The sequence below is a fragment of the Cavia porcellus genome, unplaced genomic scaffold (assembly GCF_034190915.1).
Source record: "Cavia porcellus strain 051 isolate PalLab524CR breed Dunkin Hartley unplaced genomic scaffold, mCavPor4.1 scaffold_2, whole genome shotgun sequence".
NCBI classification, from domain to species: Eukaryota; Metazoa; Chordata; class Mammalia; order Rodentia; family Caviidae; genus Cavia; species Cavia porcellus.
Genome location: NW_026947485.1, coordinates 18,711,566 through 18,737,795, shown reverse-complemented (window position 1 = coordinate 18,737,795; position 26,230 = coordinate 18,711,566). Strand labels below are relative to the sequence as shown.

Sequence of the window (26,230 nt, the reverse complement as noted above, 5' to 3'; positions counted from 1 at the left end):
GTACGATTAGCAAACATACAAATTAGTAATTGAAAGCAATTTTAATATGTGAGCTACTGAAGCAAACATGTGGTTCAACACAAAACATCAATGTGAATTATGTCATAAGATCTTTAGGAATGGAGTTAATAGTTGAGTAGCTGTTTTTAGTGGGTTTCTGATTTCATAAGCAGGGCACAGAACATTGTAAAGATAAATTTATCTGCTTACAATAGTCAGTATTCTAAAAAAATACCTGTTACTGTTGAACATGGCCCAGGTCAGACAGACTGAGAAAGCCATTCAGTTATTGTTCCCCAAGCAGTATTCTGTCTTGAGCATGAAGAAAAAAGTCCTTCATTCTTTGTGTGTGTATGTGTGTGCGTGTGCGTGTGCGTGTGCGTGTGCATGTGTGTGTGTGTGTGTGTGTGTTTTCTTTTTCATTTCATCCTCTTCATTATATTTGAAAAATCTTTATGGAAGACACAAATGTGCTTCATTCTCTGACAAAAGAAAAACAAAATCTGGCTAGCAAAATCAGTGCTTTCTGTTTCTGTGTTCAGATTCCATAACTTTTTTTTTTTTTTTTTTTCAAATGTGCTAGGCTTGAGTCCTGACTTTTTTCCTTTTATCTGTGAACTCCCAGTTCTTCAGCAAACCATGTCTACAAGGTCCGAGGTTGGAAAAAGACATACAGTAAATATTTATATCCAAGATAGGCATGCAGGTGTATGCCTGTAATTCCAGCAGTGTGGAAGGCTGAAACAGGAGGACTGTAAGTTTAAGCACAACCTGACCGATTTAGTGACATATGGAGAATGTGTCTCAAAGCAAAATAAGCCAAACTGTTGTTGACGAAGTTCAGTGGGAAGGCTCCTGTTCTGATTCCCAATACTGGGGGGAAAAGACACAGACAGACTCCTTTAGAGCTAAAACAGAATTCTCAAGGAGGAGTCTGCCACACCACACTCAAGGATTGCACCTTTAAAAACATCTGTCCCTGAGCAAGATTTTCATTTTCACCTACCCTCCAAATCCCTATTCTAAAAGGTGTTTCTAAAGTCAGATGAGAAAATAGAGAGAACTTAAAATTCACTTAAAGTCACCTTTTTGAGGTAGAATAGAATAAAATAATAATCTGAGCTCAAAATACAGACTCTAAAAATGTGCACAATACAGGGCTTGTTATATTTCTCTGTTTTGCATCACCAAAGAATCCCCTTGAACTTTCTCTTTTGGATCTTTTATATGTCAGCGGAGTCCCAAAATAACACAATTATGAATCTTATATTAAGCCACCCACGTGCTGTTTTAAAAGGTTTGTAGATTTTCAGTCTTTCTTCCCACCAGGGAGATATATATATATATATATATATATATATATATATATGAATGTATTACAGTATATGGATCTAAAATCTTTATAAAGCAAAGCAATTGTCCTTGAGAATCATTTATTACATATTGTGTACATGTTATGTCTTTAAATTCTCATAGCTCTATGAAGTGGGTGATACCCATTCTACATGTGAAAGGAAATTGAGTCTCAGGTAACTAAAGTCTCAGGTAACTTCCCTTTACACAGGGAAGTGACCTGGCTCACAGTTTGAATGAAGATGCAGATCTCTCTAATTTAGTATGGCAAGAATATAATTATTTTTTATTCAGATGCTTTCATCTGTAAGTTAATATTTTAAGAGCAAAGTGACCATTATAGTTCCAAATTAATCAATAATGATATCCAATTGACTTAAAAGTGCCTACTGATTTTACTGCATGCCTACATTAAGATTGCTTTACCTCATTTTTATCATTTTATATAATTTTGCATTGATATTTTCTTCTTGTCTGTTCAGTTTCTGACTCAGTTCTAGACTTTATGTATTAATTTGTATATTGTGGAGGAAGCCGAATTAATCAACTAGTAATTTTCCATTTCCTAAGCACTAAATCTAATAAACTACATATTCTTGCACCCATCTTTAAGATTAACTTTTACCCTCACATATTTTCTGGAACTTGTCTACTGGTGTCTTTTTAAGAACTTTGAAACCCTAATCAGTTCTTCTGTTTTATAATGCTTAAATGTCTCTTATGAAGCAACCCTTTGAACCAAAAATATGTTATAATCATGTCTACAAAAGAAAGGGAGACACACACACACACCAAAACATACAAACAAACAATCATCTGAGTTCAAAATATTCTCTGTGGGCTACTTCTCATAATCACATCTCCCAAAAAGCTGATGACCTCCACATCTTTATTTCTAAACTGACTTTCTCTGATCTGATTGCCCAGCTTCAAGCAAACTGCTATGGCTGCAGTCACCTGTGACAGCCTTGTTGCCATGGGGTCCTTTAATCATCATCTAATTTAATTGCGAGGCAATTTTAGTGGCGTCTGCCTTTTCCTTGAGGGGTTCTGTTGTTTCTGCTTTGTTGTCTTTGATCAAATTCTAACTCTTTTTCTGGGGTGGGATGGGGGGAGTGGGAGAGGTCCATTTTCCATCTCTAGTTTCTAAGTATAGAAACTGTTTAGAGGTTTCATCTTTGGCTCTGTTTTTTCTTTATCTACTGTCTTGCTCCAGATGTGTTGGGCAGTTCATATGTGCAAGTTTAGACCCGTTCTTTGTCTTTTCTTATCCTGCGTTCAGCCTCCTGATACTAACACTGGTGAAAGTGTAGGGTGGATCTTTTTGGTCTTTGCCCTCTGACTTAGGGTTAGGTTTGGTCAGTGTGAGCATAAAAGTTGAAAATATTAGTAGTTAGAGACAAGTATAATCTACAAAAAGAGATGTGGGCTGTACAATATTATGAATTGTCCAGTATAGATGATATTTAATGCCAGTGAACAGGTAACTTTGGCCAGTGTGGGTGACAGGGACACACAATGGGCAGTAAGCTTTGCCAAAAGAGAGAATTTGTCATTAAGTTGCAAAGACTATAATCACCCTCTACTTACTGTTGTCACAAGCCAATTTAGCTTTTGAACCAAGGTCATGCTTTTCTGACAGGAACTAATGATGTGAGATGGCAATCCATGCCAGTTGTGTCAGTGGGGATTCCTAACAGGTCCATATTTGATTAAGTCAAGACCATGTTCAGCACCACACTGTGGTCTGAGTCTATTCCTAATCAGTCCTGCATCTCCCCCTCTTTTTCACATTTTTCAGATCTGTTTCATCAACTGAAGTCCTTCCATGCTCAACCCTGGTTGCTTTTTCTCTCAATTTATCATCCTAAGAACAATTTCCTGGTAGCTTTTATATCGCTAATTCCATCTGGGTGCTTCCTGGTAAAGGATGTCAAGTGTGAAGCTTTCATACAAAGCAGATGGTACACTTAAGATGAGTAATTAAGAGTTCAGCAAAAGGATTACTTGGAATATATGGAAAACGGTTAGAAAGCTAACAGAGACTGCTGTTGCATCGTGTGTGTACAGTAGTTGGGAACTTACAAACCTATGCCTGAAGGGACTCTGTGTACAGTGAATGCTGATAAGAGCAGCTATGGCTTGAATATATTCCCTAAAATCATGTTAAAACTTTTGGCTGTGATTGTAACAGCATTAAAAGTTTGGACCTTTAAGAAGTGTTGATGCCATGAGGGCTCTGCCAAGATAAAACGCAAGTTCGGTCTTCTTTTACCTCTTTGTTCCTCTCCCCTCCACTATGTGACAACATAGAAAAAGACTATGCCAGATGCTATCAACTCTATCTTGGATTCTAGAACTATAAGGAAACATATTTCTGTTCACTTCAGATTACCCACTTTCTGAGATCCTGTTATAGCAGCTTCAAATGGATTGAGACAACCTCGAGTCATGCCCTAGAGGGAAAACACATCCTTCTGACTTAGCAAGGAAGGAGTTGAGGTAATAAATTCCCAAATTTATTCTTCTCCAAATCTCTAATATGATCCAGTGCCTCACATCTCAAATTTCGCAAGCTCCAAAATACAATACTGAAAATATTTGCCAGTTAAAACTGAAATTCCCTTATTAGAAAATTCTTCAAAACCTACTTTTTATTCTTTGTGCTTAAGATAGAAATATACGAATCATTTTTGCTTCCCTTGTCTTGCACACAGTGTAGTTTATCTGTTATTGATTTCTGTTTCAAATATCTGTCTCTCCTTACAGCTCTGAGCTCTTTTTTTCTATTGGAACAGCCTACGAAACGATTTTCCCACTTCTCTTCTCATTTACTTCCCATCCACTGGTCAGAATGAATTTCTTAAAGTCTAAATCAGAAAAGATAATCTTCTGAATCAAGTCCTTCAGTGATTTTATAATTTTCTTCAAAATCATGCACTACCTTAATCAGATCCTTCAGAAAAGTCATGATGTAGCCTGAACTCTTTTTCCAACTAGGCTTGTGCCCTGCTGTATCTTGCTCACCACTGTCCAAGCACAATTGCATTCTTTTATTTAAAGAAAAAAAGCAAAACAGAAAAAAGGGTGGGAATAATACAAAATTGCAAAATAAATTTAATGCTAAGAAACCACTAGTTTATCAATTATATTGTCATCTTATAAATAGTTGTTCAGGTCACAAAACTAAAGCATAAAAAGCTAATAATCAAACAATGAGAGTGCAAACCATTCTGTTCAGTGATCCAACAAAAACTTAGCAATATGGTTATCTGTCTTACGCACTGAAACACATATGCAGTTATATCCTTCAGAGCACTTTCCTTCCCTCTCTTTTTTACAATAGCTTTTACATATTTCAGATCTTATTACTCCTACAATTTTAATTACTTTTTACACTAGAGAGGCAATGTGATATTTACAAATATGATTCTTACTTATTTTACTTAAGAGGATAGCCTCCAGTTGTCTCCATTTACTTATAAAGGCCTCAAGATCATCCTTTTTATAGCTGAGTAACATTCCATTGTATAAAAATACCACATCTTTTTCATCCACTCCACAGTTGATGGGCATTTTGGTTGTTTCTAAGATTTAGCCGTTATAAATTGTGCTGCTGTGAACATGGGTGAACATATATCACTGTGACATGACATTTTCAGTTTTTCTGGGAAAATGCCTAGGAGAATAGCTGGATTGAATGGGATTTCCAATGCTGATTTGTTGAGGAATCTCCATACTGATTTCCAAGTGGCTGCACCAGTTTACACTCCCGCCAACAGTGGAGACGTGTTTCTTTTTCCTGTAGCCTTGCCAGCATTTGTTATCAGTTGTTTTCTTGATGGCAGTTATTTTTTTCCAGAGTGAGATAAAATCTCAATGCTGTTTTAATTTGAATTCCTCCAATGGCCAGTGATTGTGAACATTTCTTCATATACTTGTTTGCCATTTGTATATATTCATCTGAGAAATGTGTGTTCATCTCAGATGCCCATTTTTGAAGAGGGTCTTTGAATTTTGGGGCCTGATATTTTTAATTCTTTATATGTTTTGGATATACATCCTTTATATGTTTGTATATGTCTAACAGGTTTCTGGCTAACATTTTTTCCTATAATGTGGGTTTTATTTTCACTTTGTTGGTGATTTCTTTTGAAGTGCAAATACTTTTTAATGATATGAAGTCCCAGTTGTTGATTCTTTAAAGTTTTTCCCATGTAGTTTGTGTTTCGTTCATGAATTCTCTGCTTACCCCTATGTCTCCAAGACTTCTACCTACCTCATCTTCCAGTATATTTAGTTTATCTATTTTAATATTTAGATTTTTGATCTATTTTGACTTTAGTTTAGTGCATGGTGATATGCGTGGGCCTAGTTTCAGTCTTTGGCACATGGAGAGCCAATTTTTCCAACACCATTTATTAAAGAGGCTATCCTTCTACCAGTGAACATGTTTAGCCCCTTTGTCAAATATCAGGTGGCTGAGTGTTTTTGTAGTTGTGTTTGCATCTTCCAATCTGTTGCATTGATCCTCAGGTGTCTTTCTTTGCCAGCACCATACTGATTTTATCACTGTGGCTTTGTATTATAGTTTCAGGTCAGTAATTGAGATGCCTCCTGTCTTGCCTTCGTTGCCCAGAATTTCCTTTGCTATTCCAGGTTTCTTGTTTCCAAATGAATTTTAGCAGTGTTTTCTCTAGATCTGTAAGATGTGATATTTTGATTGAGATTGCATTAAATCTATACAACAGTTTTGGGAGAATGGTCATTTTCTCAATGTTAGTTCTTCCTACCCAAAAACAAGGAATATCTTTCCATTTTCTAATATCCTCTTCAACCGCCTTTTCTAATATAGTATAATTTTCAGCCCTTAGGTCTTTTACATTCTTGGTTAGGTTGATTTCTAAGTATCTCATTTTTTAGATGCCATTATAAAAGGTCATGTTTCTATAATTTCTCTTTCAATGAGTTTTTTGTTTATGTACAGGAATGCTATTGATTTTTGAGTGCTGACTTTGTAACCAGCTACACTGATAAATTTGATTATTACCTATAGTAGTCTTTTAATGTAGTTTTTTGGGTCTTCCATATAGAGTAGCAAGTCATCTGCTAATAGTGATAATTTAACTTCTTCCTTTCCTATTTTTATTTCCTTTGGTTTTTCTATCTTGTCTGATGAGCTCTGGCTAATATTTCCAGAACTATATTGAATAGGAGTGGTGATAGTGGACATCCATGACTTGATCCTGATTTTAGAGTGAAAGCTTTCAGTTTTTGTCCATTTAGTGTAATGTTGGCTGTTAGTTTGTCATAGATGTCCTTTATAAGATTGAGATAGATACCATGTTTCCCAAGTTTCTGAAGGGTTTTTATCATGAACAAGTGTTGGATTTTATCAAAAACTTTTTCTGCATCTATTAAGATGACCATGTGGTTTTTGTTTTGGCTCTGTTGATGGGGTGTATTACATTTATTCATTTGCATATGTTTAACCATCCTTGTATTTCTGGAATGAATACCACTTGGTCGAGACGCATAATCATCTTGATGATTTGTTGCATTCTACTTGCCAGTATTTTATTGAGAATCTTTGCATCAATGTTCATTAGTGAGATTGACTTTTTTGGTTGAGTGTTTCTCTGGTTTTAGTAGTAGAGTAATATTTGCTTCAAGGAATGATTTAGGGAAGATTGCTTCCCTTTCAATTTCATTGAAGAGTTTAAGGATTATTGGCATCAAATCTGTTTAAATTTCTTGTAGAATTCAGCTTTGTATCCATCAGGACCCGGTCTTTCTTTTGTTGGTAAGTTTTTAATCACACATTCAATTTCAAAAGCTGATATTGGGTTGTTCAAAATTGCTAAATCTTCTTGATTGAGCTTTGGTAGTTCATATATTTCTAGAAATCTGTACATTTCTTCTGTACTTTCCAGCCTATGTAATTAGTAGTATCCTATGTGATTTCAAAGTAGGTATTCATGATCTTTTGAATTTCCACGGGATCTATAGTAATTTCCTTCTTTTCAGTCCTTATTGCGTTAATTTGGGTTTTTTTCCTTTCTTTTTCTTGATAAGGTTAGCTAGAGGCTTGTCAGTTTTGTTTATTCTCTCTCAAAAAAACCAGCTTTTTGATTCATTAATTCTTTGTATTTTTTTAGTTTCAATTGAATTAATTTCTGCTCTGATTTTTACAATTTCCTTTTTTCTATGAGCTTTGAGTTTAATTTACTCTTTATTTTCTAGAAGCTTGAAATCAAGCATGTTTATTTGTGCTTGTTCTGTTTTCTTCATATGACAATTTATTGCCTTATATTTCCTTCTTGAGACCACTTTCATGGCATTCCACAGATTATGGTATGTTGTTTCTGTATTTTCATGAGTTTTAAGTATTATTTTATCTCTTCTTTAATTTCATCTGTAACCCACTGGTTGTTCAGAAGGTTGTGATTTAATTTACATGTATTTATTCAGGTTTTTCAATTGCTTTTGCCATTAATTTCCAATTTCAATGCACTATGGTCAGATAATATGAATGGGATTATTTCAGTCCCTTTGCATTAACTTAAGAATGTTTTATATGTTATTATATTGTCTATTTTGGAGAATGTTTCATGCACAGCTGACAAGAATGTATATTCTGATGTGGTTGTGTGGAATACTCTGTAAACATCTACTAAGTCTATTTGCTCACAGGAATGATCCAGTTCTATTATTTCATTGCTGACTTTTTGTCTTGTTGATCTATCTTTTGTGACAATGGGGTAAAGTCCCCTGTTATAATTAGGTTCTTGTGTATTTTGTTTTTTACATCTGTTAGTATTTGTCATATATTGTTAGGTACCCCTGTATTTGGTGCATATATATTTATAATTGTTAATTCTTCCTCTTGAATTTTTCCACCAACTACTATGTATGACCTTCTTTATCTCTTTTAATCATTTTAGGTTTGAAGTTCACATTGTCTGCAAACAGAATAGTTACCCTTGCTTTATTCTGGGTTCCTGTTGCATGGAATACTGTTTTTCATCCTTTGACTTTTATTCTATGAGTTTCCTTTTGAATCAGATGTGTTTCTTGTATATAGCATATTGTGGGATTCTGTTTCTTGATCCATTTTGTCAACCTATTTCTTCTGATAGGTTAATTGAGGCCATTTGCATATATATATATATATATATATATATATATATATATATATCTGATATGTACTGGTTTAACTTTGCCAATGTTATGGTCCAGTTGTTTGTTTTCTGGTTTTTCCCATTGTTTAGTTGCTTGTCCTGCCTGGTGGTTTCATTCTGTTGTTGTTTTGGAGATTGCAATCATTTTCTTTTCTCTATCTAGTATGTCTTTCAATACTCTTTCAAGGTTAGTTTGGTGAACATAAATTTGTTCTTTGTCATGGAACTATCTTGTTTATCCATTAAATTTGAATGAAAGTTTCTGGGTACATCAGTCTGGGTTGAAAGCTGTTTTTTTTCAGAACTTGAGATACCTCACCTCAAGCTTGTCTTGACTTGAGGGTTTGTGCTGAAAAGTCTGCTGTGATTCCAATAGGCTTTCCTTGATAGGTGAGTCGTGTCTTTTTTCTAACAACTTTTAGCATTCTGTTTTTATGTTGTATGTCTGGCATCTTAATTATTATATATCTGGGTGTAGATTTATGTTGGTTGTGACTGTTTGGTGTTCTATATGTCTTACTCATCTGCATATCAGATTTTTCCCCATGTTTGGGAAATTTTCTGCTATTAGTTCCATGAATAGTTTACCTATGTCATTTGGATTGACTTATGCATCTTCACTGATGCCTACTAGTATTATATTGTTTCTCTTGGCATCATCTTGAAGTTGCTGGATTGTCATTTCATGCTGTTTTGTTATTTTTAAAAGTTTTATCCTTTCCTAATAACTAATTCCAATCCTGTTCTCAAGGTCTGAAATTCTATCCTCAGATTCATTTAAACAGTTTTGTCAGTTTTCAATAGAGTGTTTTTTCTTCGATATCTCTTTGGGTTTGTTTCATGGATTCCGCTCATTTTCTATGTTGTTCATTCAAGGTTTCAATCAGTTTCCCATGCTCTTGTACATTTTTATCTTTTTCTTCTCTAGCTGCACAGAGTAATTTCTTTACCAAGGTTGTTATTTTTGTCTTTATATAGGAGATTACTTCTAATATGATTTCCTCTATAGTCTCATGGATTTGTCATTTTGTTTCACTTGTGTCTTTTCAGAGATTTCTGGTGTGTGACTTTTAAAGTTCTCTATTTCAATGTCTCCTTTATTTGCTTCTGATGGATTAGATGTTTGAGATTGGGTTTTGCTTTTTTGGTTTGTTATTTTCACCTTTTGGGCTAATATTTGGTCTTTCAATCCTACTAGTCTCACCTATCAGCAGTGTGTATCTTATTGTGTGGTTGATATTAATCCAATTGCTGGGTGTCACAATGAAGAGGTGGGCCATTCATCTGTATTCCTCCTGCAGGGCCTGTTGGGTGGGTCCTATATTCTTTCTAAGTTGATGAGCCATATTGATGGAAATCAGCCCTTAGTTCCTGCTGTTACTATGTCTTCAAGTTGCTCCTGATCACCAGATTTCCCTGTTTATAATGTTTGTCTGGTCTGGGAACCTATTGTGTCATTGGGATTCTCATGATTTTAATTTTCTCCAGGTTGGGAGAGGCCTTCTTGGCACCCTCCTCAACCTACTTGATATTCTCTGTGGGGAGGAAGGACTCATCCACACTCTTGCCAAGCTTGCCAAGGTTCTAAATCTGGAGCATTTTGGTTATTGCTCCTGTTTACCCACTAAAAGTGGCAAGCTGTATTCCTATTTTAGGGGCAAACTCGCCGCACTGATGGAAGTCTGTTGAGGTCTTCTGTTTGCATGAGGGGTTACTGAGTCTCCCACTGACACAGAACAGTTAATCCACTGCAGTCCAAGTGTCTGGGTGAGGAGTGAGAGCTGAAGATCAACAGCAATACTAGGTCTAGGAGTTGGGGTGATGGTCCTAGAGGGTAGCGGTGGAATGGCAGGGGCATGGAAGAGGCTGGCTGGGGGCCCTGGCCCTGAGCACCACTGGACATCCAGTGTCCCAAGGTGGGCAGTGGGATGGTGGAGGCACAGAAGGGAAGACTCAGGGGTCTGGCCTTGCATGCTGCTGATAGTCCTGGGTCCTGCTTGGGTGGCAGGAAGGTAGGGGCCCACAATTTCATTCTTTAAAGGTCTAAATATTTCAAGGTTTTCTCTTCACTTCTAGGCTACTTCTCAGACTGTTTTCAGCCTCACTCAAGGATTGTTAATCAACTTTCATTATTCAGTTTAAATGAATCTTTCTCTATATGCTGCTTACTGTATATCCCAAACTAGTTTAGAAGTCCAGAATTTTTATAGAATTCTGTTGCCCTTTTCCATATAACTCTGTACAATTTATAGATACTTGGTCTAGTTGGTTTATTTACTATAGATCCTTAGTCATAAGCAAGATCTAGGAGCTCAGATATATCTACCTAGCCAATCATTATACTTACCCAGCCACTGGCACTATATCCCACGTGGTTCAGGCTTAGTATACAATTCATTCCACAGTTAAATTAATAAATAATTACAAATCAAATTATACATTTCATAATCCATTAGTTTGATCCTAATGAATTATTCTAATAATCCTAGTGGACTATTCTCTTCATGCCTTCTTGATGAAGAAATTGATCTCTTCCTTAATTATGGATAATGTGTTTTAGCCCAAGTATAATGGGCCAAAGAGCCTTCTTCAACTTCTCCAACATAATTATTTCCTGCCAACAACTAAGCAAAGTGCCACATCTATTGACTAGATGAGAAAGCCAGAATTAGACTGCTTTCCAAAAGCCAGTAAAGTGGATCCCTCCTGGCACTCATTTTATGTGCCTAAAGAAAGCCTCTGCAGGAGAACAGAAAGTCTGTGAATGCACCATAGGAATTCCCTATTGAATATTGTCATATTCCCCCCATTTATGAAGAGGCAAAGACTGTAAGAATGCACTGCTGTCATTCTCATCACCCTGTGAGGCATAAAGAATAGCTTTACCTCTGAGTAACATTTCTCTTTTCACAGGCTTGGGATGTACTGTTTCAACTAGGTAAATGATTTCACTAGGAAACATATCTCCACCTACGCCCCAGTTGATTAAGTCCAAGAAAATTAAATTTAAAATGACTCATGAATTGAAGTCCTTAGATTGTAACCATAACACTCTCTGCTGAGCAGTGTCTCATTTGATCATTCAATTTAAAATCACCAATTCATACCCACACATTCTCCTTCTGTCTTTTATTTCTTTGGATATAGTACTTTATCATAGACTATTTAACTTGTATTATTTAATATTTATCTCATGATACTAGAATTAGAGGCAACAAGAGTGGTTTTGTACTCTGATGGGATTGATTAACTGTCTCTATTACAACTTCTTAATGAATTGTTGGTAGCTTGTCAGATGACCTGTGAGTCACTCTACTTCATGATCATTCAAGAGTAAATGGGATTTGGGAATTCACCACATTAAGGAAAGGAGAGAGCTCAATGGATAACTAAGAAGCTATTGCAACAACAAAGGACAAAGGAGCCTGACAGTATTGACATTTTTTCCTAAAATGCCAAGTGATCAGTTTACTGGCCTTTTTTGTAATTCTTTCATTATTTCTTATTGTCTTTGACATAACATCTACCCTTCTGTACTGAGCATTGAAATCTTTCCAAATACCGGCTTCTTGCTGATGTGTCTAATGAGTATCTGTGCTGTACTGAAATTCAAGTTACAAAAGCAAAAAATAGCCCAAATTTGTTCTGCTGTCAGTTTTTTCCCCTCTCCAGCCAGCTTCAGTGCACTCTCCTCTGTTTAGCTCATGGTTTCCATTCTGAAATTTAACTTGACAGTGTAGGAAACTGCTGAATTTATAGCCTGTGTGCCAACATGCAGGTAGGAAAATGGAGAAAACAATGGAGATGCTTAGTAGACTCTTCCTAGCTGTTTATTACATGAAATTTCCTTCTTCAGTCTACCAGTATCTTCATACATCTCACTGACAGCCTCTTCGTATGGGGAAGCTGGGGATGTAATCATGTGCATGGCGATATATTCATCCCATATAATTATTGTTCTGTTACCAATGGAGCAAGGAAAAGGGATACTGAAGAGACTTCTAACAGTCTCTACCAAGTCTACCAGATTCCAGTCACCCAGGCTCACTATCCTCGTTTGTTGAAATAGTTACTTCTCTTCTAGAATAAAGGTGTGAATGTTCATAATCAAATATACAAGTGCTTTGGTAGACTCCCACCCAATACTGTAAGCCTTCAATAAAGCTAAAAAAATCACTACAACTAGCATTGTTTTCATGTTGTGTATATTTTTTGTTATCTTTGCTGTATCTACTATATCTTAGCATTTTGGCTGGTACCCAAGGGAGCACTACAGGCATTGTTAGAATAAACAAATGAATTGCCATTATCATTAGTTGAGATTTGGGGGAAACAGAAACAGATCTGTGCCTATTTCGTCTTTTGGCTTTAAAATATTTATTGAAAGTTTAACTCAATTACAACTGTATCCTACTCATGTGTAATATTTAGTATATGAATACAGTTAATTCTTATTAAAAGAGCATCATTAAATATGGCAGGTAGCAAAATAGCTGGACAGCCAGGCTTAGACCGGTGCAGATATCCAATTATTGCTGTAATGATTTAGGTACAGCTGTTTCCACCCCACCCTAGAATCATTCCAATTAACATTGTAAAGCCCCAGAGACAGGGTGTAATGTGCCAAATGTGATTGAATATTCTGTCTCCCTCTGGATAGGAGAGGACAGAACACAACATTTTATGCCAAAGCTGCAAGCACCTGGAGAGAACAAAGGATTAGGATGAAATCAGTGTGAAGGATAAAATCTGCAGGAGGACACTGGATAGAAGACACACAGGAGTGACTGTAACATGCTCCCATCCCTTTTAGTTTCTATTGCAATTTGCATTCTTAACGTATGAAAATCATTTTGTTTTTCTCATTAAACAGTAAACTGCCATCTTGCACCAATAAATGCAAGAAGCCAGGAGAAGAGCTGTTTGTCTTTTTTTTTTTTTTTGATGTTGTGTGTATTCTTAAGGCAAATGACAAAGATTATATGGCAGAGAGGTCTTAGAGTTGTACTGTAGAACTGTAAAGAGATGCTAAAGAAGAGTAAGACCATAAGACCAAATGGACCTTGCAAATTTAGTTAATGACACCTGTATAAATCTTATCAATAATACTGGAAAGTAGAAAATTCTAAGTACTTCCTTTGCTATAAAAATTATAATGTTTGTCTAATTGATTACTGAGCAATTGACCATGGTCTGCAGTAAAAAACTGAAACCAGATGGCTTTTCACTGTTTACCTTTGTAGATTTGCTGGGGAAGCTAAAGTCCATGACAACCCGGAGATTTATTTTAAAGTATGATTCACATTAGAACCATCTACCATCATTACACAAGTCGTTCAGATATTTGGAATTACTTTAATTTGGCAAATGTATCGGAAATTGTTTTTAAAAGATCACAAAGCTAAAATTACTCTCTTTACTTGATTGCTAGGAAAAATAAAATTTATAAGGCCCCTAAAATAAACTGGTATAGTGCAAAATTTATGTGTTCCTCCTGGATGACATTCTAACCAAGTATCAGAACTGTAGTAAATTAACAAATTTTACGTGCGTTGACCTAAAGTGCTCATTTACACTTCTTGAATAGTTTGGGTCTAGATTTTTAGGGTAATGTTTAGGTTTTAAAGTATGGATGGATGATAAAAATGATGTCTTTGTCTTCTCTTGGAATATGGAGTTTGTAAAACTCAAAAAAAGTTCTCTTTTACAGAGCTAGACACTGGAAAGTATTCTTCATATTTTTACTCTCAAGTATATTTATTTTTGTGATACACTTTGATAGATATATATATATAATCATAAAAATAATAAGCAATCAGATATTTAGTACTATACAAAGTAAAATAAATTTGAAGTACATGATTTAGAGATTGACAGTTATTCACAGTTTATAAGCACACAGTTTTTCTTTTTTTGCCATAATGCTAATCTTTTGATCTGTATGTTTTTCTTTCACAGGGCTTTAACACATTATTGAAACTGCAAACATCCACAGCAGTTCCATGTGGACAAATCACATATTTTGAAAGCTGGAAGTATCACATCATGAGGTATACCATGTGGAATCTTTGAAGCACACAATTCTGCCCAGCACCCATACAAAGAATCCCCCGCCTGGTATGTAAGAGAAATCCTTGCATCCACCATGACAAACCAGGAAAAATGGGCCCACCTCAGCCCCTCAGAATTTTCACAACTTCAGAAATATGCCGAGTGTGAGTATTTATTTTCATTTCACATTGTTGTTAAACATGGTATCATTCATTTACAGAGCCTCTTCACGATGGGAATGGATATGAATCTGTCTCTTGTGTTCACGGCAAGGATGAACTGAAACAAGCTTTGCACATGTGACAAAAAAAAAAAAAGGGTAGAATCAGCTCAACTTCAAATCTAGAAGAAAAGAAAGTAGGATGTGAGATGAAGTGTGGTTTGGAAACCCCCTGCACCTATGGCAGGAGCAGAGCAAAGGACTAGAATGAAGCCTGACAGTACGTAACAGAGAAACAGGAGGGCAGACGCAGAGGCAGAGAGGGAGTGAAGGGCGGAGTAAAAAACAGTGTTTTCCTGGAGTCAGTGTAGTCTGACTCAATTGTCAAGATCAAGGGGCAAGAGATTTCATTTCTTTCTGGTAAGGAGCCATTTCCAAAAAGACTGGAATTAGGGAGTCATCCACACATTCTAAAATTAGAATAAGAGAATTCCAAAAAAGTGAGAGGAGATGTCAAAACCTGAGGCAACATGTTTAGTGTGCATATTGATCTACACGATAGGCTATGAGAATTTGCTACACAGTAGGCTATTTTAAAATAAGTTTCTTTTTGCAAGTGCAGTAAGATTTTACTTGCAAGATTTTTTCATACATAGTTTTTCAGGAATACGTCTTTCCCACAAAATGATTTGGGCTAAAAATATAAACAGGAACTGGGTCGGGGTATTGAGGGAAGAAACTGAAGCAAATGAGAAAGAGGAGGCAACAAAGGGTTTAGGATCTGATGAGCAGGAAAACTGCAGAGCAAATGGGACGAGAATGTTGCCAGTGCAGAGGGAAACGAGGTGACTTGGTGAATAAAATGTAAGAAGTAGAAAAGAGGAACCAGAGAAAGTAAGCGAAAGAAGCATAACCAGGGGCAGTGGGCACTGTTACACAGAGTGAGGGCCTGGCACATAGAAGATGGGCACCAGGAACTCGAAGGATGCAAAGAGGCAATGGTTTAACACAGGAGGGGATTGAAAATGTGTGCGGAAATAAATCAGATGACCATTGCAAATTTTACCACATGCATAGGATATGTGACATCATTAAGGAAAACTAATCAATATTCTGAAAAGACTGGATTTGAATCTGTTATTTAACCTCTTTAATGAGAGAGCTGAGTAGTCCGAGTAAGGATATAAGAAAGTTGCTGAAAATTTTAAAGAGAGTTCTAAATCTGTAATTACACATTTGTACATATGTAGCCAATAATCTTAAAAATATCACTACCACTATGTTTGGGGAGGTCAGAAATCTTTTACGTGAAATAATTATCTTCACACTTAGAACTATGTGAGGTCACAGAAAGCACAACTCACTCACCTATCAAAAGGTTAAATCCAGTGCAAAATGACTGCAAACATGTGTCTTCATTCTTATTCTTCATATTTCCTAAACTGATACAAAAAGATCTGGCTGTAATTCCCAAATTTTGCATAACCCTTGCTACTGTGATACATTCAGTCATTAAGCCAATATTTCTAGGCAGCATCAAAGAGGGAATTCATCCTAGTTCTGTAGGAGGTGCAAATATGAGGAAGTATCGACCCTTCTCTTAAAGAACTTTCAGTTTAATGGAGAGTAAAAAATAGTGGAAAAATAATTCTATATGTTGTCAGAATCTTGTAAGTGAAACCAAGCAAAGTTCAAGGACCTAGAGGACTTTAACATTTATTTGGAGGTAGGCAAGAAAAAAATCTTCTTAAAAAATTAGGATGAAAGTATCCTGAAAGTAGGTATAATGTAAATGACAAGGTAAATGATAGTATATATCATTTATACACACACACACACACACACACACACACACACACACACATTTATATTCAATGTGGCTAAAATATGCCTCACCGCCCATAGGTGGTGAGGCATATTTTAGCCACATTGCACTTAAGGTAGCAAGTATCATTATACTTTATTAGTTAAGGAATACAGGAATGTGAGAGCATATTTTGATTTAGAATGATATTGCTAAAATAAATCCACTTTAGTTGAAAATATGGTCACTTGGAAATATATTTAAAATTTATATAACTTCCCAAGCATCATAGCTTAGCAGCACATCGAGTTCTGTATTTATCTTCAGGATCACCTTTCACTAAAAGTTGCAGCTCACAGTAGCTGCCCAGGGTTGCTAGACAGTATTGTAACTCAGAAAAACCTCAAAATTCAGCTTCCACTATATGAACGTTCTTTTTGCTCCATCAATGTAAAGTCAAATGATTGTAAGTGAGGGAGCATCATTGTACTGTAAGAAATGCTTGAATTGGTAATCGAGTTGTATAAATGTTTAAAGCAAATCATAATAAAAGTTCTTAAAGTATAAAATTCAAATGTACTGAGATTAAGGTTAAATATCTATAAATTGTTGAGTAAATTACACAGTATCTTTTTAAAGCCCATTGTTATAATGTATATTATGAGGAGGAAAAGTACAGTTTAACTGTAAAAGGAAAACTGGTTCTCACTCCATGATCAGTATATATGCCACTAAATAGCTAAGACAACATAAAAGTATTAGATTTTATTCCTGAAAGACATTTTTTGCATATTTAAGAAACAAAGAATATCACTTTTAGAATGTATTGGCATTACAAAATTGCCAATGAAAAAGCCTAGAACCAAGTCTATCATTTGACGATCTTACAAGTAATTCACTTTTCATGCTATCTGGTACCTGTGAAAATTTCTTGAGGGCATTTAAAGGTCCATTTAAAAAAACGCACAATGATATTGAAAGATGATATTCTTGCAACTCTACTAGAAAAGTATATTGGATTCACCTCTTGATACTATTCTTTGTCTTTTAATAAGCAATTTAATATACATTAAATGGGTATGATGTAGTTGTTGATTTAAAGGTAAATTTGCAATATGCTAAGAGTATTCATGCTATATATTAAATAATTAAACAACGTGATTTTTAAGTGAAATGGGGCTGTGGAATTCTTGAACAAGATAAATGAGCTCATGGGGTCCCTGACCTTGGAAAACCAAATCATGTGGAGCAACATAAAGATTACATGCTCAAATGACTCTTTTCCACTCTTCTGATACTGGATTCTCACAGTTACCATGATACACATGGTAACTACAATTGCTCTACTAACTCTTAGATGGCTCTTGAAATTAATAGAGCATCATCAGTAGGGTGATACTGGTACCACCTTCTTGTTAAGCAGATAGCACATCAGACATCTCGTGCGGACATCCTGGTCCCACTCTAATATGGGACTTTCAGCAAGGTATGTAACATTTCTGTCTCTTGTTTGATGCCTGTAAAATAATAAGATAGGAAAAAAAATATAGCTCCAAAGTGCTAAGTCTCAAATTGTATGAACTGTATATATGAAATAAGAAGGACAGCACTTAGCATACTGTCAGTGATAGCACTGTTTATAATTATTATATTAATAGAGAGAGGAATGCTGTGCTTGCTTGGCTGTTTGAACACACTGTTGATGACTGAGTGAAAAAGTACCATTCTGCAGCACAAAGAGTCAGTATCTTTTTTTTTTTTTTTTTTTCCTGCTATAAGACTCAATTCTGCTCACAAGGTAGAAGCTTCTGGTGCAATTGGCAGCCTTCGTCCTGTGTTGGCCCCACAAATGCTGGAGGCAGCTAACGTGGTACCTGCTGAGGCTGCCTGCAGCCTGCTGTGACCATGCTCCTGTTTAGGGTTTCAGGCTGAGTCACTCCATGGGAAGCATTTCCATTGATACGTGGGAGGGAAGGATAATTTTTTCTCTACTTTTTATATGAAGTCATCTGAACGGTTACAAGATAGAAAACTCTCACTCCTGCCATGCAGAGAATTGAGCTTATCACATTATTGGTCTGCGAATGTCGCCCACTGCGTTTCTGAGCATTGTGAAGGGTTAAGGAATTCCAAGTCTTTTCCTGGATAAGAAAACCATCTATGCGAAACCTATGTGAGATTTTCAAGTGATTCATTATCTGCCCACATATTGTCACTTTGGATTAGCTTTTTGTTTGACATACAAAGTGTGTTATACAGCATCTAAATTATTTGTGAAAAATCTGGGTTATTATGATGGGAACATTTCCAAACTTTCATCAATTTCATACAGTTTATAGGAACTTCTGATGTAGAGTTACAGAATAATGGTAAATTAAGGCCCAGTGGGCTAATGTTAAAATCTGTCAGAGATATGCAGCATGATCTTAGTGGAAAGAACACTAGGTTTGCAGACAACTGATACTTGATGGTAACAATGGAGTCCAATTCTGTCTTATACTTATTAGTAGTAAATCCTTGGGAATGTGATGTAAACTACCTGGGTCTCAGCTTTCTCACCTAAACAGTGGAATCAAAATGTTGCTCAATCTAGGACTTAATAAAACAATCGTAGACATCACTATGAATATTAAAATTTCACTTACCTCTTACTAACAATATTCCAGGATTACGTCATATAATTCTTACATAAACAGAGGGACGAGGTAGATTATCCTCCCTGGAGGGTTAAACATTGCTGCCAAATTAGCTGGCATGTGTCCTTCGCACAGTAAGTGACAACAAATATCAAAACAGTAGCAATTTGTTTGAGATTGATACATCAATTGAGTTTTTATTAATAGTTCCAAAATAAGAAAAGCTAGAATCCAGGACGGAAATGCTAATATTTGTATCAAGCAGTCTTCCTTTAAAGATTTTTTTCACATATGCAATGCAAAGAAGCCTGGATGCTAAATAAGGCATTGGCCCCTTGTGTGTATTTGTGGTCCGTGACTCTGTGCTGTGTGTGAACCCAGCAGTGCTCTACCTAACAAGGAAGCAGTTTTCATCACTCTACCCACACTCCCTCTTTCTATCCTTGAAGTCTCGTGCATTCTTCATGTAATACACATGGGGCTGGGCATGGTGGCCCACACCTGTGATCCCTGCTCTTAGGCGGCAAAAGCAGGAGGATAGCTCAGAGTTCAAGGACAATTTGGGCTACACACAGAGTTCAAGGGCAGCCTGGACTACTTAGCAAGATTCTATCTCAAAAAACCAAAGCAAACTAAAGCAAACCAAACTGAACCAATCAAACAAACATGGGAAAGGAAAGAAAGATAACAAGAAAAGCAAGAAGCGATTTTAACAAAGACATATGTCATTTTCCATTTTAAGAAACCTTTGCATCTAGTGTGAAGATCTAATAGCATGTGTCTTTGAGAAATGTTTTGTGCTTGATTCATACAAGATGAGGTAAGGAAAGGACAGGAATAAAAACCCAGCTTCTTCCTATACATGCATTTAATTCATTCTTAAGCAAATTTAGATCACATAAGAGCCCTCTCTCCAATTTTTCCTGCTGAGATTAGCTTTTACTCCTGCCTTATGCCCTATGTGAGACTGGCTCTATTTTGAGAGGCCAAATCACTTATTGATAATTTCTCTCTTTGTCCAAGACAAAAAAATAAATGGCACGAGCCCACTTAGCCTAGCGTCTGAGAACATCTAATTTGGTGTCAGATAAAACTGGGCTTGAATTCTCCTGCTGTGTTGTGCACCTTAGTTTTCTTATGGACTTCTGTTGATGACTGAATGTGAAGCTGTGTGGAAGGGGTCTGAATTCAACATTTCAGTTATGATTGCCACCATCATAAACACTGTGATAGAGGAAATCAGGTAGTTTAATTTTAGGGGACTTTATTTCTCCATTGATTTAGACTTACTCAATTATACAAACGATCCAGAATGTCTCGATTTTCCTGAAATGTCTTAATTTGGTTTTGTTTGAAATTTGAATCTGTAACCTTATTTCACATAATGTGCGTCTCTCCGGACTGACCCTGTTTCTTCTGAATTGCACTGATTAACTCAGCAGTTTCTGGCCCTGACCCAGACAGTATTTCTGGAATGTATGTTGCCTCTATAATCTCTTTTGCCTCTTCTCTGGCTTTGCTTCATATTTGTTGAGCTGCTTCAAATAGAATTTCCTTTTGCTTTGCTTTTGCCTTGTCCATATGTCTCAGGAATCTTTCGATACCTAAATCATGTGAAGCAAAAGAAAGAATAGCTATGAATGTCTAAACTCTCATTATTTTTTGGTCCAAAAATATATAATTTTTTATATGTTTTAGACATCTGTCTTTTGATTTTTCAGACTTGCCAAAAGTCAGTTTTGTTTGGACTTGTGGTCAAACATTAATGTTAAAGTGATGATTTCTGTAAATCAAATTTCTGATGATTTTTGTGGTCAGATTGAGCCACATTATACTATAAATGAAAAATTCACCAAATCTCAGTGGCTTATAGTCACAAGTTTATTTTTTGCTCTTATTACATTTTAATCCATGTCAGCAGATACTTTCATCTTACTCTATGCTCTGTTAAGTCTTAGACTAACAAAGCAGCCATCAACTCTGAAATTTGGAGGTTGCTTTGCAGAGAAAGAAACAAAAAGGAAAAAAATAACTTGGTAGAGATAACCTTGCATTTATTTTGCCAAGGGAATTCACATGGCCACATATTAGTCTCAGGAAGACGTAGAAAAGTTAACTCCTTCCATTTTCCCAGTGTCAGAAGAACTGAAATAGTTGGTAATGGGATCAGTATCAAGGAGTAAAATATACCCATTGAAACATTAGACAAAACACTAAAATGTCTTTGAGCTTCTATTTCTTTATATAGAAAGTAAGTATAATAATCCCTCTGTATAAATAACAAATCCTATTTTTATTAATAATGGTATTACACAAACTGTAAAAAATATTACTAAGACTTATGTATTTTAGTGAGTTGTTATTTACTGACGGTTCCTTAGTTGCTCCAATCTACATTATGGTAAGAGATGCCACAGGGGAAGAGAAGGAAATAATCACCACTAAAGTGAACTAGAATGAAACAGAACAAGACAGAAAATAAGTCAGTGTGCAGGCAAGGAACTTAATTTTCTTCCTGCATTATTTATTTAGCAAAGCATATTTAGTACTTTTTATTCCCAGGCATTACGTTTGGTCCTGGTAATATAATATGAATAGTGTGATACTTTTAATGAAAGTACTTAAGGTCTGCACAGAGACACAGTGATACTGGGAAATGAAGGTAAAACCATGCAATGAATTCTTTTGAGTGTTGCACATGCGAGACTCTAAGGAAGCTTTTGCTCTGCATCGTGTGGATAGAAGTTAGAAGAGGAGCTGGATTTTAATTTTCACTGAAAGCATTGCATAGAAGTGAGAGATACAGAAAAAGTCCAAGCAGCCATCAGAACATGTGCCATGACTTGAAAGACTTTGGTCATTCGGGAAGAATTTGAGGTGAGCGTTGGTGTGTGCACATATTGGAGTGTGAGCATGGATGTGTGTGTGTGGCCGTGTGGATTAGTATTGAAGGTAGAGCTGAGGAATTCAGTGACAGTCACAAAAAATTAGTCCATAAATACCATTAGTAAAAAAAAAAAGTCAATCAATATTGGGAGACAAGATGGATATTGGATTAGGGATGATGAATTTGTGAGACTTGAATTTCATAAGGAATTAAATGTATCTTCAAAGAAAAGGGAAGCAAACATCATTTAGTAAGATGTTTTATCACTAAAGCTTGTTGAGTATGCAAGGTTACCAGAAGGTGAAGGCATTGTTATGAGTGAGGTAAGCATATATTAGAGAGGGTGCAGTATCTGGAGGGAAATGAACTAAATGCATCCATCAATCAGATGTGGGACTGAGGAAGAAGGATAGGGTATTGCAGCTTACAGAACTAAGTCAGTGTGGTACATTCAATCCAGGAAAGGAAGGAATAACAAGGAGATGGACAGGGATAGAGACAGAGCAGGGAGAGAAGGAGGGAAAGAAGGGGAGGAGGAGGATGGAGGAGGAGTGAGAGGAAGTCAGAGAGAGACAGAGAGAGTTTAAATAAAAAATAGTGTTTTTATGTTGCAATTGAAGCATTGGCTCCCGTATGTATCAAACTGAGGAGTAAATTAGGGACTTTGATATACATGTCAGAAAAACCATCAAAACCAGAGATACAAAATAGATGTGCTTTTGCACCTAGGAAATCATGGCCATAGATAAGATAGTTCAATAGAGGCTCATTGAGGGGAGAAGGAAAGGTAAGGGGCTCTGGGAAACATAGTATTTATAAGACAGCTGCAAGATGAGGTCCATGCAAACCACTGGAAAATAGTCACCAGGAAACAAGGAAGAAGTGAATGATTTTCCTCAATCTAAAGAGGAGAAGTACTTTCAGCAGGTAAGGCCTAACTTAAGATAGTCACCAAGAAATATGAATAATTGTTAAGCTTTGGAGTAGATTTTAATATGTATTTTTAAATGAATTACAGACAAAGCAAAGTGAATGGAAAAGGAAACAGAAAGAATATATATATATATATATATATATATATATATATATATACAACTCTAACCATGAAAAGAAGATCATAACTAAGGTAAAGGATTTTATTCTTCACATAGGAAAAAAACCAAATGTTTATTTGGAAAATAGGGCAAAATGAGAAAGGAAGATTAATAGCATAAAATAACTAATTTGTGATAAAGATTATGATTTTATGACCAAATTTTTGTTTTGTTTTTGGTTCATTATTTTACTTAGATTTATGCGTACTGCTGTCTTCTTAATGTATTAGTTTTAGCCATTAGAGAATAACATAACCTTTCTAAATTTTAATTTTTCAAAATGTATAATTAAGTAAATACCAAAGGCTTTCTCAAAGATTGTTTTAAGACCCAAAATTGTTTTGGGTGAAAATACTTCGTAAACAGCAAAGTACCATTTGTAAGCTATTGCTTTTGTTGTTACCATTAGAATAGTCTATGTTTTCTTTCCTCTAGCTCTATTTTTTCTAAAGATCAATATCTCTGCTACTCCCCAAAACATTTTTCCATTTTTACTCTTTATTAAATTTTTCAGTTTGCATCAGTGAAATAATGTGAAAAACATAATCCTGCTCACAATAGCCCTATTCTCCTTTTTGAACACAGTTTACCTTCAAATCTTGCAGCTTCTTTAAAAGCCTTCCCTAGGCATTGAAGAAAGCAACGATACCCAAACTGTGAACTCTCAGGCAGAACATCACCAAGACTGGGGAGGATTTGAGACTCACCATACTTATAGTGTGCTCACTGAGCAGCAGATCCATATGTATTAGTAGGAACCGTGAGACTCCTGGGTCACAGACAGAGGCTGCATGAGTCACGTCACCAGAGACAGCACATCCATCATGGCAGCAGTGGTGCTACTGCTTTAGTGCTTACAGGGAACGATGAAAAGAGCTGAGCAACATCTGTTCAGTGAGCTGTGTCAGGGGATGAAATGCCAAGTTTAGGGAACATGCTTGGGCAGGAAATAAACCAGCTCTGTACCCAAGGAGTCACAATCTCTGTCTCTTAACAGTATTTACTACAAAAGCATCCTTGAAATGATCTTCTGGACCCAAAGCTGTTGGTACCTCTGTTTCTGAGACCAAGAGAAACATGACTAAGAATTGTCTTCTAATATATATGTAGTTCTCTGATCTCTTTCTTTTCTCTTTGCCCTATTCTTAACATTCTCAAATTGATCCCATTTGTGCTCTACATTTAGAAAGCAAGATGCTTGCTCGCTTTTCTGTATCTTCCCAGGGATTTTGAAAGGGAATTTAGTTCTGGCATTTTGAAGCTTACTCATGAAAAATAATCTTGATTCTTTCATTTTTATTTTAAAGAAACAAGTCTTTTAAAATACATTCAAATCTGTATTTTGCAAGTATCAATCACTTTTGTTTTAGATGTTTTATTATAGAGCACAGAAAGGAAGGACTGGAGAGAAGGTGACATTCACCTCTTTTTTTTTTAATTTTATTTTTGGGGAGAAAAAGAAAAAAAAACAGAAAAAGGGTACAAGTTATACAGAATTAAAAAAAGAAAGTAGGAAATCACTAGTTCATAGATTACATATTGTCACCTTAGAAATAGTTGTGCAAGTTACAAAATTAAAGCATATAAGTTGGACATTCAAACAGTGAAACTACAAACAGTTCCGTTCAATAATTCAGCAAAAACTCAGTATAATGGTTATCTATCTTATACGCTTGAATATACATGCAGTTATATCCTTTAGAACACTTTCTTTTCCTCTCTTTTTTACAATGACAATTACACATTTTGGGTTTTTATTACTCCCACAGTTCTTATTACTTTTTTTTTGAAGAGAGTAAAACCAAATGTGACATAACAAAACAGAGTCAGTCAAATCAAAAGGATGGACATAGTACATAGTGTAAAAACAGAATACAAGGTGATCACCATTGTAATGTAATGATCATAATACCTCTTGCTATCTTAAAAAGAATTGCCTATATCATCAGTCATAATAAAATTGAACAAAACAGTAAAGAACAAAACCAATAAAACCAAAACTTTGAGGATGTTACAAGACTTCAAAAAAAGACAATAATCAAACCAAAATGGGCATCATAGTGAATCTTATTGTTTTCACAGTTGTTGCCTATACTTTCAAACTTGGTACTGTCAAGCAAAACAGAATAGAGGAAAATCAGTCAAAACAAGACATGTGAGAGCAATACAGGGTTTCAAATCAAGTTAATAGGAAACCAAAATGGGTTACTACAATATATACTGCTATTTTTTATTTATTTTTCCCTTAATTAAAAAGATAAAAATAAATAATAAAAAAGGAGATTGAGATAAAAGAGGACATAACAACCAAATAGCACAGGTCAAAACATAACCATTTAAGCAAAATAGTGTTTCACAAGATATTCCAACATAAAAGTAATTACCATGGTGTCTCTTTCCTTGAAATCTTTGAATATAACTTCGTATACTGTAGCATCAAACATATCAAGACAATGTAAAACTATTCAAGAGAATGACAGTATTACAGGGTATTTAGAACCAACTAACAGAAAATGAATGATGGTTTCTGTATTATCTCCTTGTCTATAAAAGTTTTTGTTTATATTATCACATATAATAAAATCTAATAAGATACAACCTGTTAAGACTGATGGAGACAGATGAGCAAAAGCTTGATGGGACTTCAAAACAAGATGATATTAAATCAGCGCTAGCTATTGTGATGTCTTGTTTTCTCTAAAATAGCTGTTCATACCATCTAACCTTCTCTGCCTCATTTCTGTTGAGCTCTTTTTCTGTCATTAGTTTTCAGTTTATCTTCTTCATTTCACTTTCTGCTCCTTTCATTGTGGCCTCTCTGCCACTGTTTCTGGGATCTTGGTATTTTTCTCTTTTAGAATGTCCTGCAGTATTCTCTGTAGAGTTTAATTGGTGGTTGCAAAGTCCCCTAGTTCCTCTTTATCCTGGAAACACCTTGTTTCTCCATTAATTTCTAGGGACAGTTGTGCAGGATATATTAATCTTGGCTGGAGGTTATTGTCCTTCAAAGTTTAAATTATTTTGCCCCCTGCTCTTCATGATTTGATGGTTTGTGCCGAGAAGT

The 26,230-nt window shown here is 35.6% G+C and overlaps 1 protein-coding gene across 13 annotated transcripts in view; it reads left to right on the top strand.

The window, feature by feature from the left end:
* The window catches only part of Dgkb (diacylglycerol kinase beta), a 645,864-nt gene that overhangs the window by 66,730 nt on the left and 552,904 nt on the right, over nt 1-26,230 (top strand). For all 13 annotated transcript variants that reach the window (XM_063238955.1, XM_063238993.1, XM_063238976.1 and 10 more), the window contains exon 2: nt 14,493-14,749. In XM_063238955.1, coding sequence (XP_063095025.1) covers nt 14,680-14,749 — 70 coding nt within the window. In that variant the 5' untranslated portion in view covers nt 14,493-14,679. The remainder of the gene's footprint in view (nt 1-14,492; nt 14,750-26,230) is intronic.